This window comes from Elephas maximus, chromosome 11 (assembly GCF_024166365.1).
Source record: "Elephas maximus indicus isolate mEleMax1 chromosome 11, mEleMax1 primary haplotype, whole genome shotgun sequence".
NCBI classification, from domain to species: domain Eukaryota; kingdom Metazoa; phylum Chordata; class Mammalia; order Proboscidea; family Elephantidae; genus Elephas; species Elephas maximus.
The window spans coordinates 23,961,672-23,982,113 of NC_064829.1; the positions used below are offsets into that span (position 1 = coordinate 23,961,672).

General features: G+C 45.6%; 1 protein-coding gene across 2 annotated transcripts; it reads right to left on the minus strand.

The window, feature by feature from the left end:
• Window positions 1-1,982: 1,982 nt before the first annotated feature.
• Window positions 1,983-13,500, minus strand: TMEM200C (transmembrane protein 200C). 2 transcript variants are annotated; one of them, XR_007519369.1, is made up of 3 exons: window positions 13,049-13,500; window positions 7,992-10,223; window positions 1,983-2,561 (listed from the first exon to the last, which is right to left on the minus strand). XR_007519369.1 is itself a non-coding variant. In XM_049901819.1 (2 exons), exon 2 carries the CDS (start codon window positions 10,127-10,129, stop codon window positions 8,261-8,263), a length of 1,869 nt encoding a protein of 622 aa, XP_049757776.1. In that variant the 5' UTR covers window positions 10,130-10,223; window positions 13,049-13,500; the 3' UTR covers window positions 7,490-8,260. The 2 variants fall into 2 exon arrangements, 1 of the variants encoding a protein (XP_049757776.1); XM_049901819.1 differs by lacking the exon at window positions 1,983-2,561 and having other exon boundaries at window positions 7,490-10,223.
• Window positions 13,501-20,442: the final 6,942 nt, after the last annotated feature.

Genomic DNA, 20,442 nt, shown 5'->3' on the forward strand with positions numbered 1-20,442 from the left:
GCAACAGGACGTCTGGGCCTTAAGTAATCTTTTCTTTTACTATGAACACTTATGTGAGGAATACTAGGAATGGGATGCTTGTTAATAACAAAGATAAATTATTTTTGCTCTGATGAATATGATGTTTTGCGAATTGATGATGAGATCTGTAGAAATACATTCAGTTATGTCTAGAGTCTATACAAATGCTCCACAGTCGAATAGAATAGCCCAGAATTGATGCGGTCCCCAGCCTTTACAGCGCATGGATTTCCACGGTGTCATTCCCGATGCTGGGGGAGATGCAAACGGCTGTGCACAGTTACAGATTGTCCTCACAGCTTTATCCTTCCGTGCGCACATCTAGAGAAATAATTTCTAGAACTTGAAATTTTAGATGAAATGGCGATTTTAAGATATAAACATTTAAAAATAACTTCTAATTCAGCAAAAATCATTATTGCTCATAAAGGTAGCTTATATTCAGTAAGAATATAGTTTGTTCCATGTACTCCTGATATTTCTCAGTTAAGACGTTCTGCTGGTAGAGGTCAGTTATAGAAAATAATTAAATATGTAAGGGTAGGAAATACATATTTTGAGTATTTTAATGACAATCACTTTAATCTAAATTTTAAATGTGCTTCTACTACTTACAAAATATATGTGTGTACATTGTATGTAACAAAACCCAGTGACGTATGTATATATATTTACCTACATTTACCCATTGTATATAGGTAAATATATATACACACATACATACATATCTGTATCTATCTGTCTACACATACGTATTTCCCACCAGAAAAAACACCTCACACCCTGCCTGCTATTGTGGGGATATTAAGGAAAAATCAAATGTCATGAAACTCCAGCTTGTTAAATTGTGATTTGCCTCCATGCTATTATTCATGTTGATCCAGTGTTCAACACACCTTTCCCACCTTCTGGCACCTAGCTGACATTTTCTTCACTTCTCAAGACTCAGCTCTAGCGGCCGAATCGTAGCTCCCTTGTAACACTTGGCATTGTGTTGAAATTATTGGGTTTGTGCCTGTCTCAAGAAAATGCTACTGCAAGATCTTGTGATCTAAATTGTATCTAATTCATGTTTTAAGCCCTTTCACCTAGCACAGCACCTACCTGACTCACGATAGAGTTTAAAAATGTATCTTGAACTGGTCTGAGAACTCATGTATTTTACCAAAGGCGAAGCAGCTCGAGCCACAGCCAATTTCAGCTACAGGTGAAATTCTGTTCTTTAGGTTCTGTCTATACAAAACATAGAAATAAGGCAATTATCCACATAAAACAAAGCGATGACAATAGTCAAAAATCAAAGACAAAGTAGGTTTTTTGGCCCCCATTGCTTCAATTGACCGAATACACCAGTAGCTAATAACTTTCAGATTTTCTTCCTTTGAAAGGGTTGTTGTTGTTGTTGTGTGCCACACAGTTGCTTCTGACTCAAAAACCCAAACTGGTTGCAGTAGAGGTGATTCTGACGCATAGTGACCCTATAGGACAGAGCAGAACTGGCCCCATTGTGACCCTAGATTAAGGTAGAGTTTAAACAGAATTGAGTTTTCTCCACTTAGAAGCAATTATTTGTAAATTTGCCCATACGTTTCTTTTCCGTTATCAAAAATTATTAGGTGTTTAGCAATTATTAATATCAAGTGGGATTGTGTCAATAGTACATTATATGGAATTCTTAGATATTGCAAATATACAGACTAATCTCTAGTCATGCATTTGCTGAAAGAATATTTTCTAAGGAGTAAAAAATACTGTGATTTTTCATTTTGAGACACTTGTCTATATACAAAATGGTTGACTAACGATAGAAACCAAGGGCTCATTTGGGAGACATGTAGCTTTCCTAGCAACTTTAGTCTAACTTTATTATTTTTTTTTTTCCTTTTCACAGGGTTTACTTTTTCTTTCATCCCCACACCCACCCCTTCTTTCCCTCCCTTGTCCTGACGGTCATCTTTCTTTCCCTTAGTGGGCCTTTGTCACAATGTAGGGTCAGCAGCACAGTTTGCTGAGAGGGGCACATGCTTTGTGATACTCCAGTGAACCTGTAGGAGCTTCCTTAGTCTTTGACTTGCGACCTCATGAGCAGAGAAATTACGTAATCTTAGTAATGAATTGTTTGCCATGCAGGGCCATGTCGTAGACTGGGCTTACTGATGGGGCAAGGGTTGGGAGCCATTTAAAGTTGAATAACAATATATTTTCAGATGGTCAGTGGCCCAATAGAAACCCTAAAGTGCTCCTGGCTCCAGGGTAAAGGCTGAACCCTCTATGTCTCCAGGATGGCGGGCATTACTAACTCCTGCTCAGGCTCAAGCCCATATGGACCCGACAGCCCCAACACAGATAAACAGATGGCACACAGAAAATAAGTAGCTCGTCCAGTCTTTGGAGAGCTGCGGGTAGCTTTTTAACTAAAGTTGTTAGTGCAGATGGACTGGCCAACTTGTGGTGTATTAGAAAAAACGTATCGTTTCCATATCCATTTAAAGAAATGCATTCCTTTTTGAAGAAAAAAAACCACCTCAAAGATGATTTCCCTGGAAAGAAAAAACAAAAATTCTTAGGATGCTTTGTAGAGTTAATCATTCAAAAACTTAATCTAAATTTTCACCCAGTGATTTTCAGCCAAATGATAATAATAAAATAGCCTCAGTCTATAAAAACAAACTCTAAAATATCAACACTGTCCTTTATTTGTCATTAATGAGTTAAAATAGCAACTCTTTAACTCCAGTTCTTAAAACAAGAATATCTTACTTACAAATTGACTAAAATGTATTTTTATAACCTAACAAAAAGACTATTCTGATCAAAATACAAGTACAAATGCTTTGTTTGTACTAAATTTTATGTTGTTGAAGGCTTTCTTTTTTTTTTTTTTAATGTTCTCTAGTTCAGGAAAAAAAAAACTCAAAAATTTATTTTTATGGTAAAAAGAACTTGAAATGACTAAAGAGAAAACTAGTGCAGACGAAATTTTGTTTAGACTATTTAAATAAATCAAACAGCACCTGATCTTCACTTTGGGCCTTCACCAAGTCTTTCTTCCAGCCCCCTCCTCTAACAGAAGGAGACTTCGTGATGTGGCCAGTCTCAATAAATGGAAACAGAATAATGGTGGCTAAAGACAGCCAAGTAAGCCAGCGTAGGCATTCGTTCGTTATTCTCAATATTACGATGGGATCATGGCGTGCACGCATCTTGCCCTTGCTAGTTTGTTTTCTACCAGGGGGCATTGTAGCAGCCTGAGTCCTCATTTTTTAGGGTCTATTTTTTTTCTTTCTGATACACCTAAATTATAAAGACTTTTTAGTACAGTACGTTTACAGCTGTCTCTAACAGCTGAGTAGTGAATTTAGCCTACTAATTACTTTTCTGTATTTTGCCTTAATAATAGTAGTTAACATTTACTGAGTGTTTATACATGCCAGGAATTATTCTGTGTTCTTTAGGTATATTAGTTTATGTAGTCTTCCTTTAAGTAATTAATTCTATGTGTCAAATGCTATTTATTACCTCCATTTTACAGAGGCAGAAACCCAGGTACAGTGTTAAGCTACTCCTCCAAGTCACACAGTAATACATGGGGACCTCACACATTGAATCAAAATGCTCACACTTTACATTTTTAAACTTAAAATATTCTGTTAATAAAAAGGAAAGCCATATGAAATAATATTATCTGTTTAGCACCTGATTCTTTTTTTAAATAAAACTAATAAACTTCTTAGAGCACTCTCTAGGTACCAAGCCTGTTTTAAGTACTTTACACGTACATCAATTCATTTAACGTTCACTCCAGTCCTAGGAGGTAGGTACCACTATTATTCCCACTGTATGGAAAAGGAAATTGAGCCATGGAGGCTAAGTAGATTGCCCCTGGTCACCCAGGGAGTACATAACAGAAAATCAGGGTAAATATAAAAACTAAACAGCCTTGCCAGTTGTTGGAATTATTTTAATATTCTAGCCCTGTCATTGCTGTATGCCTTTGAACAAATTGCTCTATCTTTCTACTTCTTAGCAGCCTCGTCTATAAATAAAGGGGGCAGGGGATTCATCTCTAAGATCCCTTCAAATAGTCCTACAGATGGGCAAAACATGTGTAAGGTCACATCGGAAAAAAAAATTTTTTTTTGCTTATGCCCAGTTCAAAGACTTAAGGACAGACTCTAGCCTTTCTTCTTATGCATTCTAACACTTCTCTGTGTATCTCTAAGCACTGTCTCCAGAAAAGGACCTACCAGGATGCTAAGAAGTTGGACAGTATTATGATGGCCTCCAGAAATGCCAGTCTCAGCTCAGCATCTGCCAACAGGTCCAGATAATCCCCTAAACTCTCTATAAATCCAGGCTTTTTTTTTTCCCACCGTTTACCAGTTTTTTAACCCTGGGCAAGTATTCCATCATTCTGACTTCAGTGTCTTCCTCTGTAAGATGAGGATAACAATCATCCTACTTGAAAGCATGTACAACAGTACTTGGCCCACAGTAAGTACTGAGTACAATTTAGCATTCCCATTGCAGATCTCTGCTCCTGCAAAAGCGGGACATGGTGAGTTACTATGGTCCTGACTAAGGAGTCTTCTGAGGTCTGATGAAACCCTGGGCTCCACCCAAGATTTGGAAAATTGAACTTCTTCAGAAAAAAAATAATAAGTAATCCAGTTAAATTGCTCAGTGGTTAAGATAGATACTACTTGATACTGAACTAAATTGGTTTGCTGAAGTTCTTTAATTTTAGAGTGTCTGTGTCTATGATATCAATGTGAGATGGAAGGTATTTAATCTGGCTAACATAACTAGAAAATATAGTTAACCAAACGAAAAACCAAATCCATTGCCTTTGAGTCGATTCCAACTCACAGTGGCCCTATAGGACAGAGTATAACTGCTCCATAGGGTTTCCAAGGCTGTAATCTTTACAAAAGCAGACTGCCACATCTTTCTCCCAGAGGAGTGGCCAGTGGGTTCGAACCACTGACTTTTCAATTAGCAGCTGAGCACTTAACCACTTCGCCACCAGGACTCCCTGGCAATATAGTTACAACTGGTTGAACTAATTTTCCAAAGTTTGTAAGGGACAAATATTGTGTCCTCTCCCCTTTAGGTTAGCTAAGAGCGGTTTTATCATTTGCTAAATGTCATACAGTACATTTTCTGAGGACCCAGAAACAGCTATTTAGACGCCAGAGCTTGTTTTTCCTTTTAAATAACTTGTAAATGTTTTCAGCATATAAATTATGTAGTATGCAAGGGAATAGAGAAGAAAAACCAGAGAAATTTGAAATGCTCTGAAGGTGTGATAAAGCAATTGGGACTGCTGATATTTAACACTACCTATGTCCTGGGGGTGCCCTGGTGGTGCAAAGGTTAAACGCTTGGCTGCTAACCAAAAGGCTGACAATTCGAACCCACCCTGCCGCTCTGTGGGAGAAAGACCTGGCAATCTGCTCCTGTCAAGACTATAAAGATTACAGACAAGAAAACCCTATGGGACGGTTCTACTCTATCACATGGGGTCGCTAGGAGTCAAAAACAACTTAACAGCAACAGTAGCAGGTGGTATCATTACACTTGTTTGTCACTGTTACTAGTAGAAACTCGCTTTTGCTATGTACCAGAAAACCAAACCCAGTGCCTTCAAGTCGACTCCAACTCCTAGCCACCCTATGGCATAGAGCAGAATTGCTCCCTAGGGTTTCCAAGGCTGTAATCTTTACGGGAGGAGACTGCCACATCTTTCTCACACAGAGCAGCTAGTGGGTTCAAACCGCCGACCTTTCAGATAGAGCTGAGCGCTTTAACCACTGCACCAGCAGGGCTCCTTCTTTTGCTATACAGAAAAGGCAAATAAATGAATTCACAGCCTTCAAGTGAATTATCAGCTTAATGCACATCCAGTCTGGGAATGAATTAGGTCCTACAAGGAGCGCTGGTGGCGCAGTGGTTAGGAGCTTGGCTGCTAACCAAAAGGTCAGCAGTTCAAATCCACCAGCTGCTCCTTGGAAACCCTATGGGGCAGTTCTACTCTGACCTGTAGGGTCGCTATGAGTAGGAATCAACTCGGCGGCAATGGTTTTTTTTTATTATTAATTACAAAATGCTACATGAAATGGTAGTTTACGAAGTGAATGCTTTCTTTTCAAAGAGGTGTACAAATGTGAATGATTATATCCAGGACAAAACCAACACCCTGAATTTAAGTTAAGCTTTTAGGACTAAAGGGGATCATAGAGATTATATTCTCCACCAGAGGCCTAGAGGATAAAAGAGCTTTGTCTACTGTTATGTAGACAAGTGGATATTTCAGATTTTAGCCTAGGCTTTCTTGAGCTCAGGTTGAGGGAAGGCCTTTTCTACAGCATGCAGATGACATACTATGATGATAGTAATTACAGTAACCACCGTTTATTGAGTGCATACTCTGGGCCAGGTATTCTGCTAGGCTGTATACACTACCCCCCCCCCCCCCGTTCTATTTCCCTCATAAGTCTGTGAGGTATGTATAACCAAACCACACTCCTTGCCATGGAGTTGATTTCAACTTACAGTAGCCCTACAGGACAGAGTAGAACTGTCCCATAGGGTTTCCAAGGAGCAGCCGGTAGATTCCAACTGCCCACTTTTGGTTAGCAGCCAAGCTCTTAACCACTGCATCACCAGGGTTCTGAGGTATGTATAGTAATCTCTACTTTATAGATAGTGTGGCTGAGACCCAGAGTGTGTGACTTGTTCAGGAATACACAGCTAGCAAAGGCCAAGAGCTGGGGTCCAGTCTCAGCTCTGAATCTGCAGTCTTTTCTCTATACCCACGGCTTTACTCACGTGGACCAACATGACCACATATTTGACTGGACTTTTCCTTTAAAGTCAGCATTTTAGCCTCTTGGACTGATCACCTCGCCTCCATGTAACAGCACAACCTGAACCCCCGAATGGCCTAAAGAAAGTACGGAATACCACTCCCCAGATTCCCAGCTCACAGATGGAATAATTGTAAATTATTTCCATACAGTTCTTGAAAACGAATTCAAAGACTTTTCATAAAATCAAGTGTAAACCATCTACCTTTTAGCCTGTGTAGGCTATGGGTTTAAGAATATGAACTTAAAATCAAAATCAAACAGACACAAGAGGATGGGAAGGGAAATATGAAGCCTGGTGCTCTGTAAATTAATATTTTCAGGTAAACTTGATGTTTTATAGAAAACTATTAAGGTTTTCATTCTATTTGAAGGAGAAACTCCCAAGTGCTAAATAAAACCCTATATTTAAAAGGTGCAAAATACTGAAAATGAATGGAGTGCTGATGGGGCTGAGCACTTTGGGGGAAGATACCTGCAGTCATATGGCACTGAAAAATATTTTAGACTTACCAAGTGAACTGGTAAAATTTTAACGAGCTTTTAGCAGCATTATTTTCAAGGCAAAATGAAGCAAATATTATGTTTAACTGTTTGGAAACTTTTTTTATTAAAAATATTTTTAATATTAATGCTATTTTTCAAATACAGGTGAGATAATACTCAATAAAGCATCATGGACTTGATATTGTGAACTTAGGAATATTAACTGTTCTTCTAGATCCTGGTCCCCTTCGGTCTCCACAAAATACCCTAGTAGCAAAATGCAAATACCCTTTTAAAAAATAAAGAGGCCTTCGGGAGGGCAAGGGGCAAGGAAAGAGTTCTTTTCTGATGTACTCACGCTTTTGGCTTTGACTTCATTTAGTAAGATCAGTTCTAGGAGAACTGAGACAAACCTCTCTATGCTCCGTGAAGGGAGGAGAGAAAAGCCTGTCATTCACAAGCAGCTATGCACAAAGCCATCAGCAGAATAGAGGGGCTGGGGAATTAGGGATCAAAAATAAAAGTTGGAGTAAAGTGCACAGTTACTGTCAAAAATATATTCTTCTGGTCCTAAGAAAATTAAGAGAATTTTATCTAATGAACTAGATTGCTGACCTTTTAATACATTTGGTTTTCATGAAACATACAATCACCATCGGACATAAAAGACTAGTTTGCTTGGTTTTTAAAAATTGCTTGGAGTTATCTACAGGAATCTTGTGAATGCAATTCAAGGATAACTTTCTGCAGCTCTTTGGGTATTGTATGATTTCCTCAGAGAGTCAACAAAGGAAAGAGAACTGTTAAATGCACTGATTCATGTGGGCGTTCCTCATTCTCTCTTTTTCCCTCTTGACTTTGCTCCCAGCCCTCGCTCCCTTTCCCTAAATGCCAGTACTTTCCAGCTCTCCGTCTTCAATTCCTATGGCACGAGCCCGGGAAATCATGAGGAGTTTCTCCTTGTTTGTAAACTGCCTCTGGACTGGCTGAGGTTGCTCTACCGTGGGAGGCTTTTGGCTGGGATCCTCCGGGGGGCTTTGTTTCACTCCTGGGGAGGTGGCGCCCACAAAGTCTTGGCTTTTACTGGCTCCTGCGTCCACCACCGACTCCGAGGAGGTAACGGCCTCCCGCAGTGGGGTGTAGCCCTTATTGCTGCTGGACGGGTCATCCGACTGGGAGCTCAGGGAGTTCCGCCTGGCGGGGAGCGAGTCCGCCGGCCCTAAGGGAGGCGAGGGGGAGGCGGATTTGGCCAAAAGGCTTGTGTCCAGGTCCGCGCTGCGCGGGGAGGGCGGGGGCTCCGGCGACGGCGGCGCCCGGTAGTCGGGGAGCCCGCTGGTGCTGCGGCGCCGCGGGGCCGCGTACCTGCCGGTCCTGGGTAGGCGGCCGCCGGGGGCCCCAGCGGTGCGCACTGCTGCCGCGCCCTCGGGCTCCCTCTGCCCGCCCTGCGCCCAGTGCGCGCCGCGCCCGGCGCCGCGAAGGTCGGTCAGGCTCAGGTCGGTCAGGCTCAGGTCAAGCTTGCCGCGCGGGATCTCCCTGGAGCCGCGCTCCCCAGGAGGCCTCTGCCAGCTGCAGCTCGCGCCCTCCCCCGCCCCGTCGCGGTCCCCTGGCGAGGGCTGCAGAGCGAAGGCGCTCAGCGAGGAGCCCACGAGAGAGCTGGCGGTGCTCGGGCGCCCCCAGCCTTCGGGGGGGCTGCAGTGCGCGGGGCTGCTACTGCTGCTGGCGGCGGCGGCGGCAGCGGCCACGGCGGCGGCTGCAGCGGCGGCGGCCCGGCGACGGCTTGCCACACCCGAGCGCTCGCGGTAGATGCTGTACACAGCCTCGGCCAGGCTGGGGGGCTCGCGCAGGCAGCGCGGCGACGAGGCCAGGTCGGGAGGGGACGCAGCGCCTCCTGCCCCCCCGCCCCGCGTCGCCGGGTGGGGCCACGCGCCCCTGACCAGCGCCGCCGCCGCCCCGAAGGCGTCCCCGCCGCCGCCGGGCTTCAGCTCGAGGCCGCGCGACTGCACGTAGCTGAGAAAGCCGTTAAGCGGCGAGGCCCCCGGGGGCGCAGAGGCGGGGCCCGGGGATGAGGCGGCGGCGGCAGCAGCGGCCGCCGACAGGTCTTTGGCGCGGAGGCTGTGCACGTCGATAACGGTGGAGTAGAGGTCCCGCAAGTTGATGATCTTGGTCTTCTTGTCGCGATTCTCGTGAAGCACCGCGTTGGCGCAGATGAAGAGGAAGATGCCGATGCCCATGATGAGGGGCCCGAAGACCTTGAGCTTGTCAGAGTGCAGGTAGCCTGAGAAGACGCGGAAGAAGAAACCCACAGACGTGGAGGAGGCCGAGGAAGAGGAGGGGGCGGTGGCCTGCGCCGGAGGCGTGCTTCTGGGCGCGCCCCCCAAACTGGAGTTGACGCCCCCCTGAGCCTCCGGGTGGCTCCTAGACCGGTTTCTGCTCCCGCTGCTGCTGTTGGCCGTGGTCGCGGCGCGATGGCCGCTGCCCGAGGGCGGCAACTGCTTACCCCCCTCCCGATTGGCCCCGCTGGCCTTGGGCCAGTAGCCCACCACCGCCATGGCTATGCCCACCAGCAGCACTAGGATCCCGCAGAGGGCGATGAGCCCGGAGATGGAGCAGAGCTTCAGCTTGCCTTTCACCACCACCACATCGTTCTTGCGCCTCTTCTTGGCTTTCCGCTTGCGTTTCGGGACCTGGCTCGGGGGGCGGAGGGGATCCTGTTTTCTGGCGGAAATCCTCAGCAGGCCGCCGGTGGCAATCATGGTGAGCCCGTGCAGTGCGGGGCTAGCCCCTGGGGTGAAGGCGTGTGCAGGGGGGGCGCCTGCTGCCCACTAGCTGTTCCACCACCTCCTCCTGCTGCAAAGCAGAGGAAGACAGTCAGAAGGTGTAGGCTTGGCTGCAGCAACATGTCACACGCAGCAATTGCCCCGCTCCCAGATCCCACCCCATGTGTGCCCCCCACCCACTAATGGGAAGGGTAGTATACAGAGACGGGAGTGGGGGAGATGGATTAGGGAAGGGACGCACTGTTGGAATAACTGACGACAGAAGGTGATAAAGCAATTTGAGAGCACGCCTTTCTACCCTCCCCCCCGCCCCCACAGTAGGTAATAGCCCAGCGTCTTTCATTTCAGACCCTCCTGGCTGGCGCCCAAGAGAGTTCTTTGACCGCTTGTAACAACTCAATGTGGGGACTCAAAGTAGTGGCTGAGGACTTTCCTGACAAGAGCCTTTCCCTTTGTCCGGTTAAACTCGGACGATTTCCCAAGAGAGCTGCCACCAGGACTTGGGCTAGAGTTTCAAATCCCTAACTAAGCCAAAGAATTTGTCACTGTGGGCCCTAGAGTCACTGAAACTCACAAAATGATTATTTTATCTTTATAAAAGATGAAAAGGAATTCATTTCACTGGATAAAAAGTAAAGGTCATATACTGGCAGGCACACGGTTTATTTCAGATAATTAATAGAGTTCATTGCTGGGAAAACACAAAGATATTTCAATATTCTGACAATAAATCCCTTCACAAAGCCCTCTGCCACCTAGTACTGCTCCTACAGCTAAAGGCAAGCATCTCCACTCAGCCTTCTCCTCACCTCTACTTTGCAACATCTGGACAGCTTCTTGGCGTGGAAAATTTAGGTGGCTGGTTATGTAACAGCTTTCTAACCTCCTCTCCTCCCCCAAAGGAACTCCCTTAAAGGTATCATGTGCTTGTTCCCATTGGGGAATTTGAAAAGTCCCTGGAATCTCCAAGAGAAGGATCTTTTTCTCATGTAGGAAAATCACAATCTTTACAAAAAAAAAAAAAAAAACACTCTGACATAAAAAGCTTTCTGACCCCTTATTACTTTGCCAATTAGTGTGTACTTTTCAGAACCCCAGTACTCAAATGAGTAGACAGTTAAGTAGGTACAGGGATCTACACATTAACGATGATTTGTAGAAGGATATTTCTCCAAGTAAAAGCTGTTTTCTTCACCGTTTTTTCATAAAGTCATTTTTTGGAAGGAAGGGTGGCACAATCAATGGACTACCTGACTACTCGACAGAAAGTTTAATTGTTTATAATAAAGTCAGGTAAGTAAACGCACAGATGCGTATCTGTGGTTTCTGTCAGCTTCTAAGTATTTCAGTCCTGCTGTATTGCCAGAGTAAAACATTTCTGTTCCATTGGTTGTCCTCCCTCCTGCAAGAGATGCTAAAATTCAGGGCATTATATGAACCTGAACAGCTTAGATATCACTCACAAGCCTTTCAGTATTTTATTTTTTATAAAATAATTCATGTTTTAGAATAAATTATCCCTGGAAAATATAGAGTTACTTAGGTAGAATTCTGTTTTTAATTGGTGCTTGAGTGAAGAGCTCTGGCCCTTGATTCCTTCCATTATGTCAATATAGGCAGGATCTTTCCTTCACCAACAGAAAAGCAAACGGTAATCAGCTCTTTACAGTGTTTGAAAATCAGTATCTCCTTGGAATTTAGTTGGTTTTCAATAAAGAGAAACAGTAGGTAGGTTAGAGAGGAGGGTTAGTAGAATATATCTGTAAGCCTTTAAAATTTTAAGAAGCTGCACCATTAAGTACAAGCAGATTATAAAAAAAAACAGTAGCTTACTGTCCATCCTTTGTATCCCCCCAAAATCAGCACCTTTATTATGTAAGTTATAACATAGAACCTGCTGTCTTTAGTGACCCCTAGACTCCAGCATCTTTAATGTCATCTGGAGATCTGTGGTCTTAGACTTTACATGCTAGACATGTAGAAGCAACCCGAGAGACTCATTTGGCAGAGGGCGAAGGGCTAGCATGGTTGGGACATTCATAGGGTGCATGAGGATGCTGGGTGTCTTGGAGGAGAACACTCATGGTTCTCCTCAGCAAGGCAGCTTTGGCTGTGGGTAGAATGTAAGGAAGGCTGGAATGGATTCCAACAATCGTTTACAGAAGATCTTTAAAATTAGTTTAATAGCTAGTAATTAACTCCCTAGTTTATTATTCCTTCAGCTGCGTTGGCAGAAGGCTGTACTCCTTTTTAATCTATCACCATTTGACATGAAATACTAACAAAAGGTCAGATGCCACGGAAGACCCACTTTTGAGGCTGTTCTTCCTGCCTAATAAAGGAAAACAAACTTAGCAGTAGAGGTTGGCTGCCCTTGCAATTTACTGTCTGGTGCTGGTCTTTCTGTGGTTAAGCAATGGAGGATGGGGGAAGCAAAGGAGGGATGTCTAAAAATACAACTGCTTCCAAGAGAGACAGTCAAGTTCTCCGCTCATGATGGATGCGGCCCCATTCGGTGTCTGAGGCTGAGCCAGGAGCGCCCTGCCGTACCCGGGACCCCTCTGAGGTCCTCGCCCCTCTCGTCCTTCCTCGGCCGGCCGGGCAGTGAACCCCTGCCCTTCTTTCTGGTCTGCTTATTTATGTTGAAGTCACATGAGTGCAGCAGCTGGGAGTGCACCTCTGGAAAGAAGATAAGCAGCGAAGTGAGGGCGATCCTGAACTCGCTTTTTCTGGGTAGCGTATCCCGTGTAGCCCGCACAAGCAAATGACTCCCCGAACCCCAGCTCGGGGCTGAGGCTGGAGGACAGAAGGGGTGGGGAGGAGAGACTGGGGGGCTGAGGACTGACAGCCTGCTCAAAATGGCAGCACTATAGGCAAACAATATCGCTCACTTACCCAGGGGGACTGGGCGAGCTCGGGGCCGGCGACCGGGCGCTCCGGCGACACAAAGGAACCATGGAGAAACTTTTTCAGCCCGAGTCGACGGCGGGGTGCGGGGCCAGCGCCTCGGGGCCCTCCCTCCGGCCGCGACTCAGCTGTGCACAGGGGGCGAGCGCCCGCCGGAGGCTTGCAGCCCGCTCCGGTCCGCTGGCGGGAGCCATTTCCAAGAGTTTCCAAGAAGTGTCAGGCTCTCCCCAGGCTGCATGCTGCCCGGAGTCCTCTCCCGCTCCTCTCTCCACTCCCGCTCGCCGCGCTCCGGGCTCCCCCGCGGCGCCCGCCAGACCCTGCGGCCGCCGCGCCGGCTCGCGCGCTCTTTGTGTGGCTGCGGCGCGCCGGGCTCCGCGAGCGGAGTTGAGCCCCCGGCGGCGGCGGCGGCGGCGGCGGCCGAACTCGCGGCGGTTGCTAAGATACCGGAGCCATGACACAGGGAAATTGCTGCAGGATGGCAGTCGGTCCCCGGCCCGACTCCGCCGCTCGGGGGCGCGCCGCCCCCCGCCCCGCCTCCTCCGCTCCGGCCGCCCGCCTGTCCCTCCCGAGAGCCGGTCCCGGAGACGGAGGCGCGGGGGCGCGCGAGGGGACGCGGCGGGGCGCTCGGGCCGGGCGGGGGAGCTAGGCGGCGCGGCGCGGCGCGGCGGGGGCCGGGCGCGGCGCACCCTCGGCCTGGCCCAGTCCCCGCCTCCAGGGCGCCCGGGACCGCTGCCTGCCGGAGCCGGGAGCGCCGTTCTTTGTTTCCCAACTACCTGTCTGAGCCGCGGGCTGCTGAGAGCTCGCCTCCCCGAGGGTCTCCCTGTCCGCCCCGGGGGGCGCGCGTGGGTGAGAGAAGGGGCAGTCCCCGTTCCCCTCCCACCTTCGCTCCCCTCTTCGCCCTCCTCTTTTGTTGCCTGTACTCTTCCACACGACACACAGCCTTTTCTTTTTTTCCTTCCCTTTCCCACTTGGGAGTTTGCGGCGTGGATGCCCAACGAGTACAGTAAGTTGTCCCCCAGCAAACTCAGCCCCGGCTCAGAGGCGCTGCCCCCCGAGCCCGGCGGCTCGCGGGACTCGCAGGAAGCCTCCGCCTAAGGCCAGCGCCGCTCCCGCGGAGCCGGGCATTGCGCGGAGCCTCCCCGGGACTGCAGCGGCTCCCCGGACGCGGCAGCTGAGGCTCTTCCTTCGCCGCCCCGCCTGCGCCGACCCTGTGTGGTAGTCATCCAGCATTAAAAGGAAAACCGTCTAATTCTCCAGGAATCAGGGTTAGAATCAAAGCGAGCAGGGGTAGGGAGGATGTCCAGACTCCCTACGTCATTTAAAAAGGGAGAGAGAGCTCCTGATTCCCAGCTCATTCCTGTCCTCTCAACCGAAAGTAAAAATGACAGGGAAAAGAGAATTTCAGAGTGGAATTTCCCTATGGAGTATTGAGAAAAGTAAGAAAGATTTCAATTATCTATGGAAATGAGACAGCCAGGACTCAGGAAGAAAGCAACAGTACAGCAAATACAGCAAGTGCAGCTTGATTTGAGGAATCCAGACGGAAACTTTTTTTTTTTTTTGCAGGGGGGGGGGTATGTTGTATACTCAGCGTTTTACTGTTCAGGGGTCAACAGACTCCCCACGGGGGCCTGGGGCTTTTCTACCCATAATCTCAGTTACAGAATTGTTCCTCAAAGCACAAAGCTTGTGTTCACATCTAGAATATTCACTCTTTAAAAAAAACAAAGATACACAATTTACTAGTTTAATGATATAAACGTGGCCAGTGGTATATGAGGTGGGGATGGAGATGGTAGGACCCCAGGAAGCGGAAACCCCTGCACCTGTCTTTTTCAGAAGTGGCCTTTGCCACCTTTTCAAGCAAATAGTGAATCTGGTCTGAGTGTTCAGAGCCCACCTCCTCTCTCTCTACTCCTCTGATTTAGGTGCAAGAAAACAAGCCACCATAAAGACAAAGTTTTAAACCTCACATTGGAGTGTTTCCTTTTAGAGAAAGTACTGCAAAGGAGAAATAACTAGGTCTAGTTGTCACTTTCTAAAGGCTTTTTGGCTCCGAGCTTCCAGATTTCTCAAATCCCAACAATCATCTGGTGTTTTGTGCAAAGATTGGATCTGAGATCTCATTTCATTACACAGTTGGCTGCCAGGGGCCATGGGTGGCAACCCAGATCCTTGGCAGCCCTCTGTTTGCTGAGCTGCATCAACAGGGATAATATTGCAGAACTTCATTAGGATGTCAGGTGGAGTAAGAAGCCAATAGTTTCAAAATTATGCATAAAGTATAACCATCATTTGCACATTTAAAGCTCATTTGAGGGATTTGGTGAGGCAAAGAATCTTTTTCTAGACAGTGGGGCCTTGGGACATAGCTAGCTTTTTCTTATGCTGATGACAGAATTCATGGTTTATTATCCAAAGGCTTGCTTCCAAACTGAGCTCTTTGGAACTTTGAACTGTTCTATTTAACCGAGTGTTATCACTGTCATGTTCAGTAATTTTCTGTGTTTTCAGCTCAGGGTATCAGAGAAAATCAAACATACCACTTCTGTTTCCAGTGGAACCCTTTATCTCTCCTGTAATACAGAATGGAAGTTACAGAATGAACCATGATGACTGAGCTATGCCTACCCATGTGGCATAGACTCAAGGCCATGCTCTAAAGCAGGGTGAAAACACTTTCTCCATTGCTACTTGGTCCATTTTGCAATAAAACAGGGACCCTTTAACTTCATTTTTCTCATGAACCCAGATTTCAAACGTATGCTGCTCTACTGTCAAAAGACTGGTCCTCCAGTAACTGGTCCCCCAGTGTCCAAGAGGACATTCTTCAGTCTAGAAGTTTGAGGATTTTACAGAAAGAACTCTGGAGTCTTTTTTTATGGCATCTGTACATAATAAAAAAGGTTATTAAAGACAAACCAAAAAAGAAAAAAACAAACCCATTGCCATCGAGTTGATTCCAACTCATAGGGACCCAATTCGACAGAGCAGAACTGCCCCACAGGGTTTCAAAGGAGCAGCTGGTGGATTTGAACTGCTGTCTTTTTGGTTAGCAGCTGAGCTCTTAAGCACTGTGCCACCAGGGTCACAAAGCTTAAAGGCAGAGAACTGATCACTTCATTCCTCCTGTTCCCTTTCCCCTCCTAGCCCTCTTCATGTCCCCCAGTAGAAAACAAAACAACAAACAAAGCATGACTAAACATACAAATAGACTTGTCAGATCTAGCAAATAAAAATGCTGCTTAGGATGTAATTACAGTTAGAAACTAATTTTATCTAAAGTTTTAATTTAACTGGACCTGATGTGTTTGTTTTATGTGCAGTACGACCACAACATACCATGGTAGCCTCACATATAAAGGACAAGAAAGCTTGATAAAACAGAAAACATGAAATACAACAGTGAATTGAAACCTCTTTAGATTTCTTTGGAACAGAATAGGCAGGAAAAGAAGACACACAGCAAAGCATGGACAGAGCACCAGAACTCAGACAGCTGAGAATGGTGCTTCCAGAGCTGGGCCAAGCCTGGCCTTGAGGTTCCTTATAATTAGAAGGGTGCGTGGTTTGTGTCGCTAGCTCTTCCGCATCGAACACTTCAGTGTTAGAGGGACAGGTACCTGCCTCTGCCTCCACTTTCCAGGGTCCTATAAAGGAACCTCTGAAAAAAATAGAACTCAGTATCATTTTCAAAAACTTCAGTTTTGAAACCAAAGGTAAACTAATACTAGTGCCAAGGTCATAATCAATCCCATTTATTGTGTTTCTGAGAGAGATCAAAAAGGCCAAACCCAAATGCTCCCATCACAAAGTACAAGAGAAAAACGATGCAAAGCCTAGGGACCCTTCTTTAGAAAGGATCAGACACAGGCTTCTACCTCCATTCCAGATAAATGACATGTGGCAAAGACAGCTTCGTTTCTGCTTTCAACCTCGCTCAACATTACAAATAACCAAGTTCTCAAGTACAGACCTATCAGTGATGGTTTTCTTTAGTAAGTAGGTTCATTTTTGTACATTCAGTTTTCCTCTGTGGCCTGAATTTTCGACTATTTTCCATGTACATCACTAAAGCTGCAGTGTGTGCCTTACTAAATAATTGAGGTCCCAGATGAGAAATTAGGGTGTGTTGGCAGGCCTGAAAGCAGATCAAAGCTGAGCTTGATAAGGGCTTTGCAGAGATGGCCCCATCAATGGAACAGCCAAGAAGAGACTCACAGCTAAATTAGACCTATGTTCCCAAAACATGTCCTAAATGTCCAAACTAATGTTGTTCGTATTATTCCCTATAATCCACAAGCACTGTGGATAGATGACTTGTCCTACTGAGAGCTAATAGCAACTCACATGTCTGAACTCATTTCAAAATTAGATGTGATGTGAGCTGCTGTGAGTGTGCAGCAGGCAAGAGGAAACACAGGCAGAAAACTAGTTTTCAAAAGTAAGGTTCCAAGGTTAGTAATTGGGTGACATGTCTCTGATTCATCCAATAAGCATTTTTGTAGGCACCTTTTATGTCCCCAGCACTGTGACCCCTGCATTTGCTCATTCAACAAACAGTTATTGAGCACCTACTATGTTATCCACCACGCATCTATCATTTTGTGCTACGGTGCTACCTTGTGTATTGCTGTGATGCTGGAAGCTGTGCCACCGGTATTTCAAATACCATGGTGGACAGGTTTAATTGAAGCTTCCAGACTAAAGCAGACTAGGACAAAAAGGCCTAGCAATCTACTTCTGAAAATTAGTCATTGAAAACCCTTTGGATCATAATGGAATATTGTCCGATATAGTGCTGAAAGTTGAGCCCCCTAGCTTGGAAGGCACTACACAATAACCACAACACGGGATCAGGCAACGTTTTGTTCTGTTGTACGTGGGGTTGCCGTGAGTCGGGGCCAGCTCGAGAGCAGCTAACAACCACAACCATGTTATAGTCCATTCTAAGCACTGGGGGTAAAGTGGTAAACAGTGTAAACAAAGCCCCCCCCGTTAGGGGGCGGATAATAAACAAGTAAACAAATGAGAAAATTTCAAAACTTGATCGTTACAAAGAATTAAAAGAGGGTGCTGTGACTGGTTGGAGGGGACAGCAAGAGAGATAAAGACAGAGATTTAGATAGCTTTGGTTACTTTCAGGGAAGGACACACTAAGGGGTGACATTTGCAGTGAGAACTGAAGGCTAAAAATGAGCTGACCATTTCAAAGTATTCTTGGGGAAAGAAGATAAGTAGGAGACATGGTCTTATTAACCTGTATTTAGTTGGATTCATCACAAAATAATTAGTAACCAATGTAAGGCAAGAGGGTAAAAACTCTAAGTGCTAGTGGACTTAAGGAAAAGAAAAATTTTAAATCTTTGGGAGAAAGAACTAGTTAAAGAACGCTTCATGGGTTTGCGCCCACCCTTCACCTGGTATGGATTTGAATAAGTGGAATAAAGGGATGGGATTGGGATTGTGAGCACTAATGATCTGGACATACCCTCTCTGACAGGTGAAAGAGGCCATATGAGGTGGCAGGGAAGACATGATGGCCCAGGTAATAGGGAGCCAAGAATGCCATTGACAAAGGTGTTAAGAGCTTAGAGCAGGAATGGACCTTAAAATCCCTGAGTCTCTCGCTGCTCAAAGTGTGGTCCAAGGACCAGTAGCATCAGCATTACCTGGGAGCTTGTTATCATGTAGAGTATTGCTCTCCATCCCAAACCTGCTGAATCAGAATCTGCATTCTAACACGATGTGCAGGTGATTTGTATGCGCATTAAGTTTGGGAAGCGTGGTTCTCCTCAACCCTGTGGTTTTAGGGATGATGTGGCAGAATTTACCTGATCCCCATTTTGCAATCTGAGGCTTGGGGTGTGTGTGTGGGTGTGTGTTGAGAGAGAGGGAGAACCTGGAGATGTATCTGTGGCCATATGTGTTTCTTACCTAGGTTAGGGCAGCAGCATGTTTGTTAGCCCAAAGAGAAGAGGAAAGTTAAAACTTGGTGGCTTTTGCAGGTTCATGCATCTATCTAGGAAACAGATTTGGTGGATTTGTGGTCTAAACCCAGCTTTCTAGAAGACTAAATTTAGTCTACTCTTGGATGACTCTTTGAATTCAGTAACTCTGACACTCCTAGCTCTGTGACATTGACCACGATCCTTAAGGTCTCTGAGTTTCTTTGTATTATCTGTAAAGGGTACCTTATCGTTCCTCTCTTTGCAGGTGGTTTTGAGGAAGAAATGAGATAACCAGTGACAGCATTGGGAAGCAAAATGGGGAGGGGCATTCTGGTCCCCCATAATGTCCATCGTCCCTACAAAATACCCCTAGATGAACATATTTAAGTAAAAAGTGTGTACCTGCTGTGTAAATGTTATTTAAAGACCAGATCCTTGAGATCCCCATCCAATGATCCCTGTCCATAACTTATTCTACACAGAAATTATGGTACCACCACTGTAGGTATTGCTTGAAAAACAGGAATGAGGCCTACAGAACATGATTCAGATGGTAGTGGTTGTGAGATGGAGAGGAATATTTGTAGAGTGTTCATCATGTGCCAGGTACCACGCTGGGTCCTGGAGATGCAATGGAGGCCAATGCTGCCTGCACAGTTTGGGTCAGATCCAAAAGACAAGGAAAGGTTCCCAGAACTGCTGTAGTTAAGAATGAGGCCCAGCCAGGCTGCAGCAGCTTACTGGCCTCCCCATCTCACCTCCTTGTCTTCTGAGCTTTGACACTGCTGGAGTAATTGTGTTGCAAAGCAGCCTTAGGTTCCTCAAATCACACATTCATGTCATTGGGACCATCCTGTAAGTCCCTCAGTTTGCTCCACTATTGAGGAATTTAGGGGTTGGGCACCTAGTTTTAGAATCCCCACTGTTGAATTATCAAACATGTAACTAAAGAATCATAATGTTTAGGGCTCAAAATTGTTACAGGACCAAAGGACCACAGTAAATTAAACTTCACGTTCACAGGAGTGTCATGCAATTATTGTTTTCATTACACACACTTTTTGGATGACCCAATGGTAACAGCTGTAATACTTTTATATGCTTTGAGGGTGTCAATACTGAGTCACAGCAAAAGAGAAAACTGCCTCCCCCAAATTACCATCACGAAGCACATATGTAAGTCTAGTAAATAAACCAATCGATCAGTACCAATAGCATATTTTTATCCAACAAAGCTTTTCTGATCTTATCAGAATCAAAAAAGACCTGGTAAATGATTAAAATGAACCCAAAATAATACTTATATAAATTTTTTTTCCTGAAGGGGAAAAGCACACAACATATTTTACACTAAATTTAGTTTTGAATTTCTAGAAAATCTTACTGACAACAATCTGAGCTATCTTCTTTATACGAAGGAAGATAGATGTA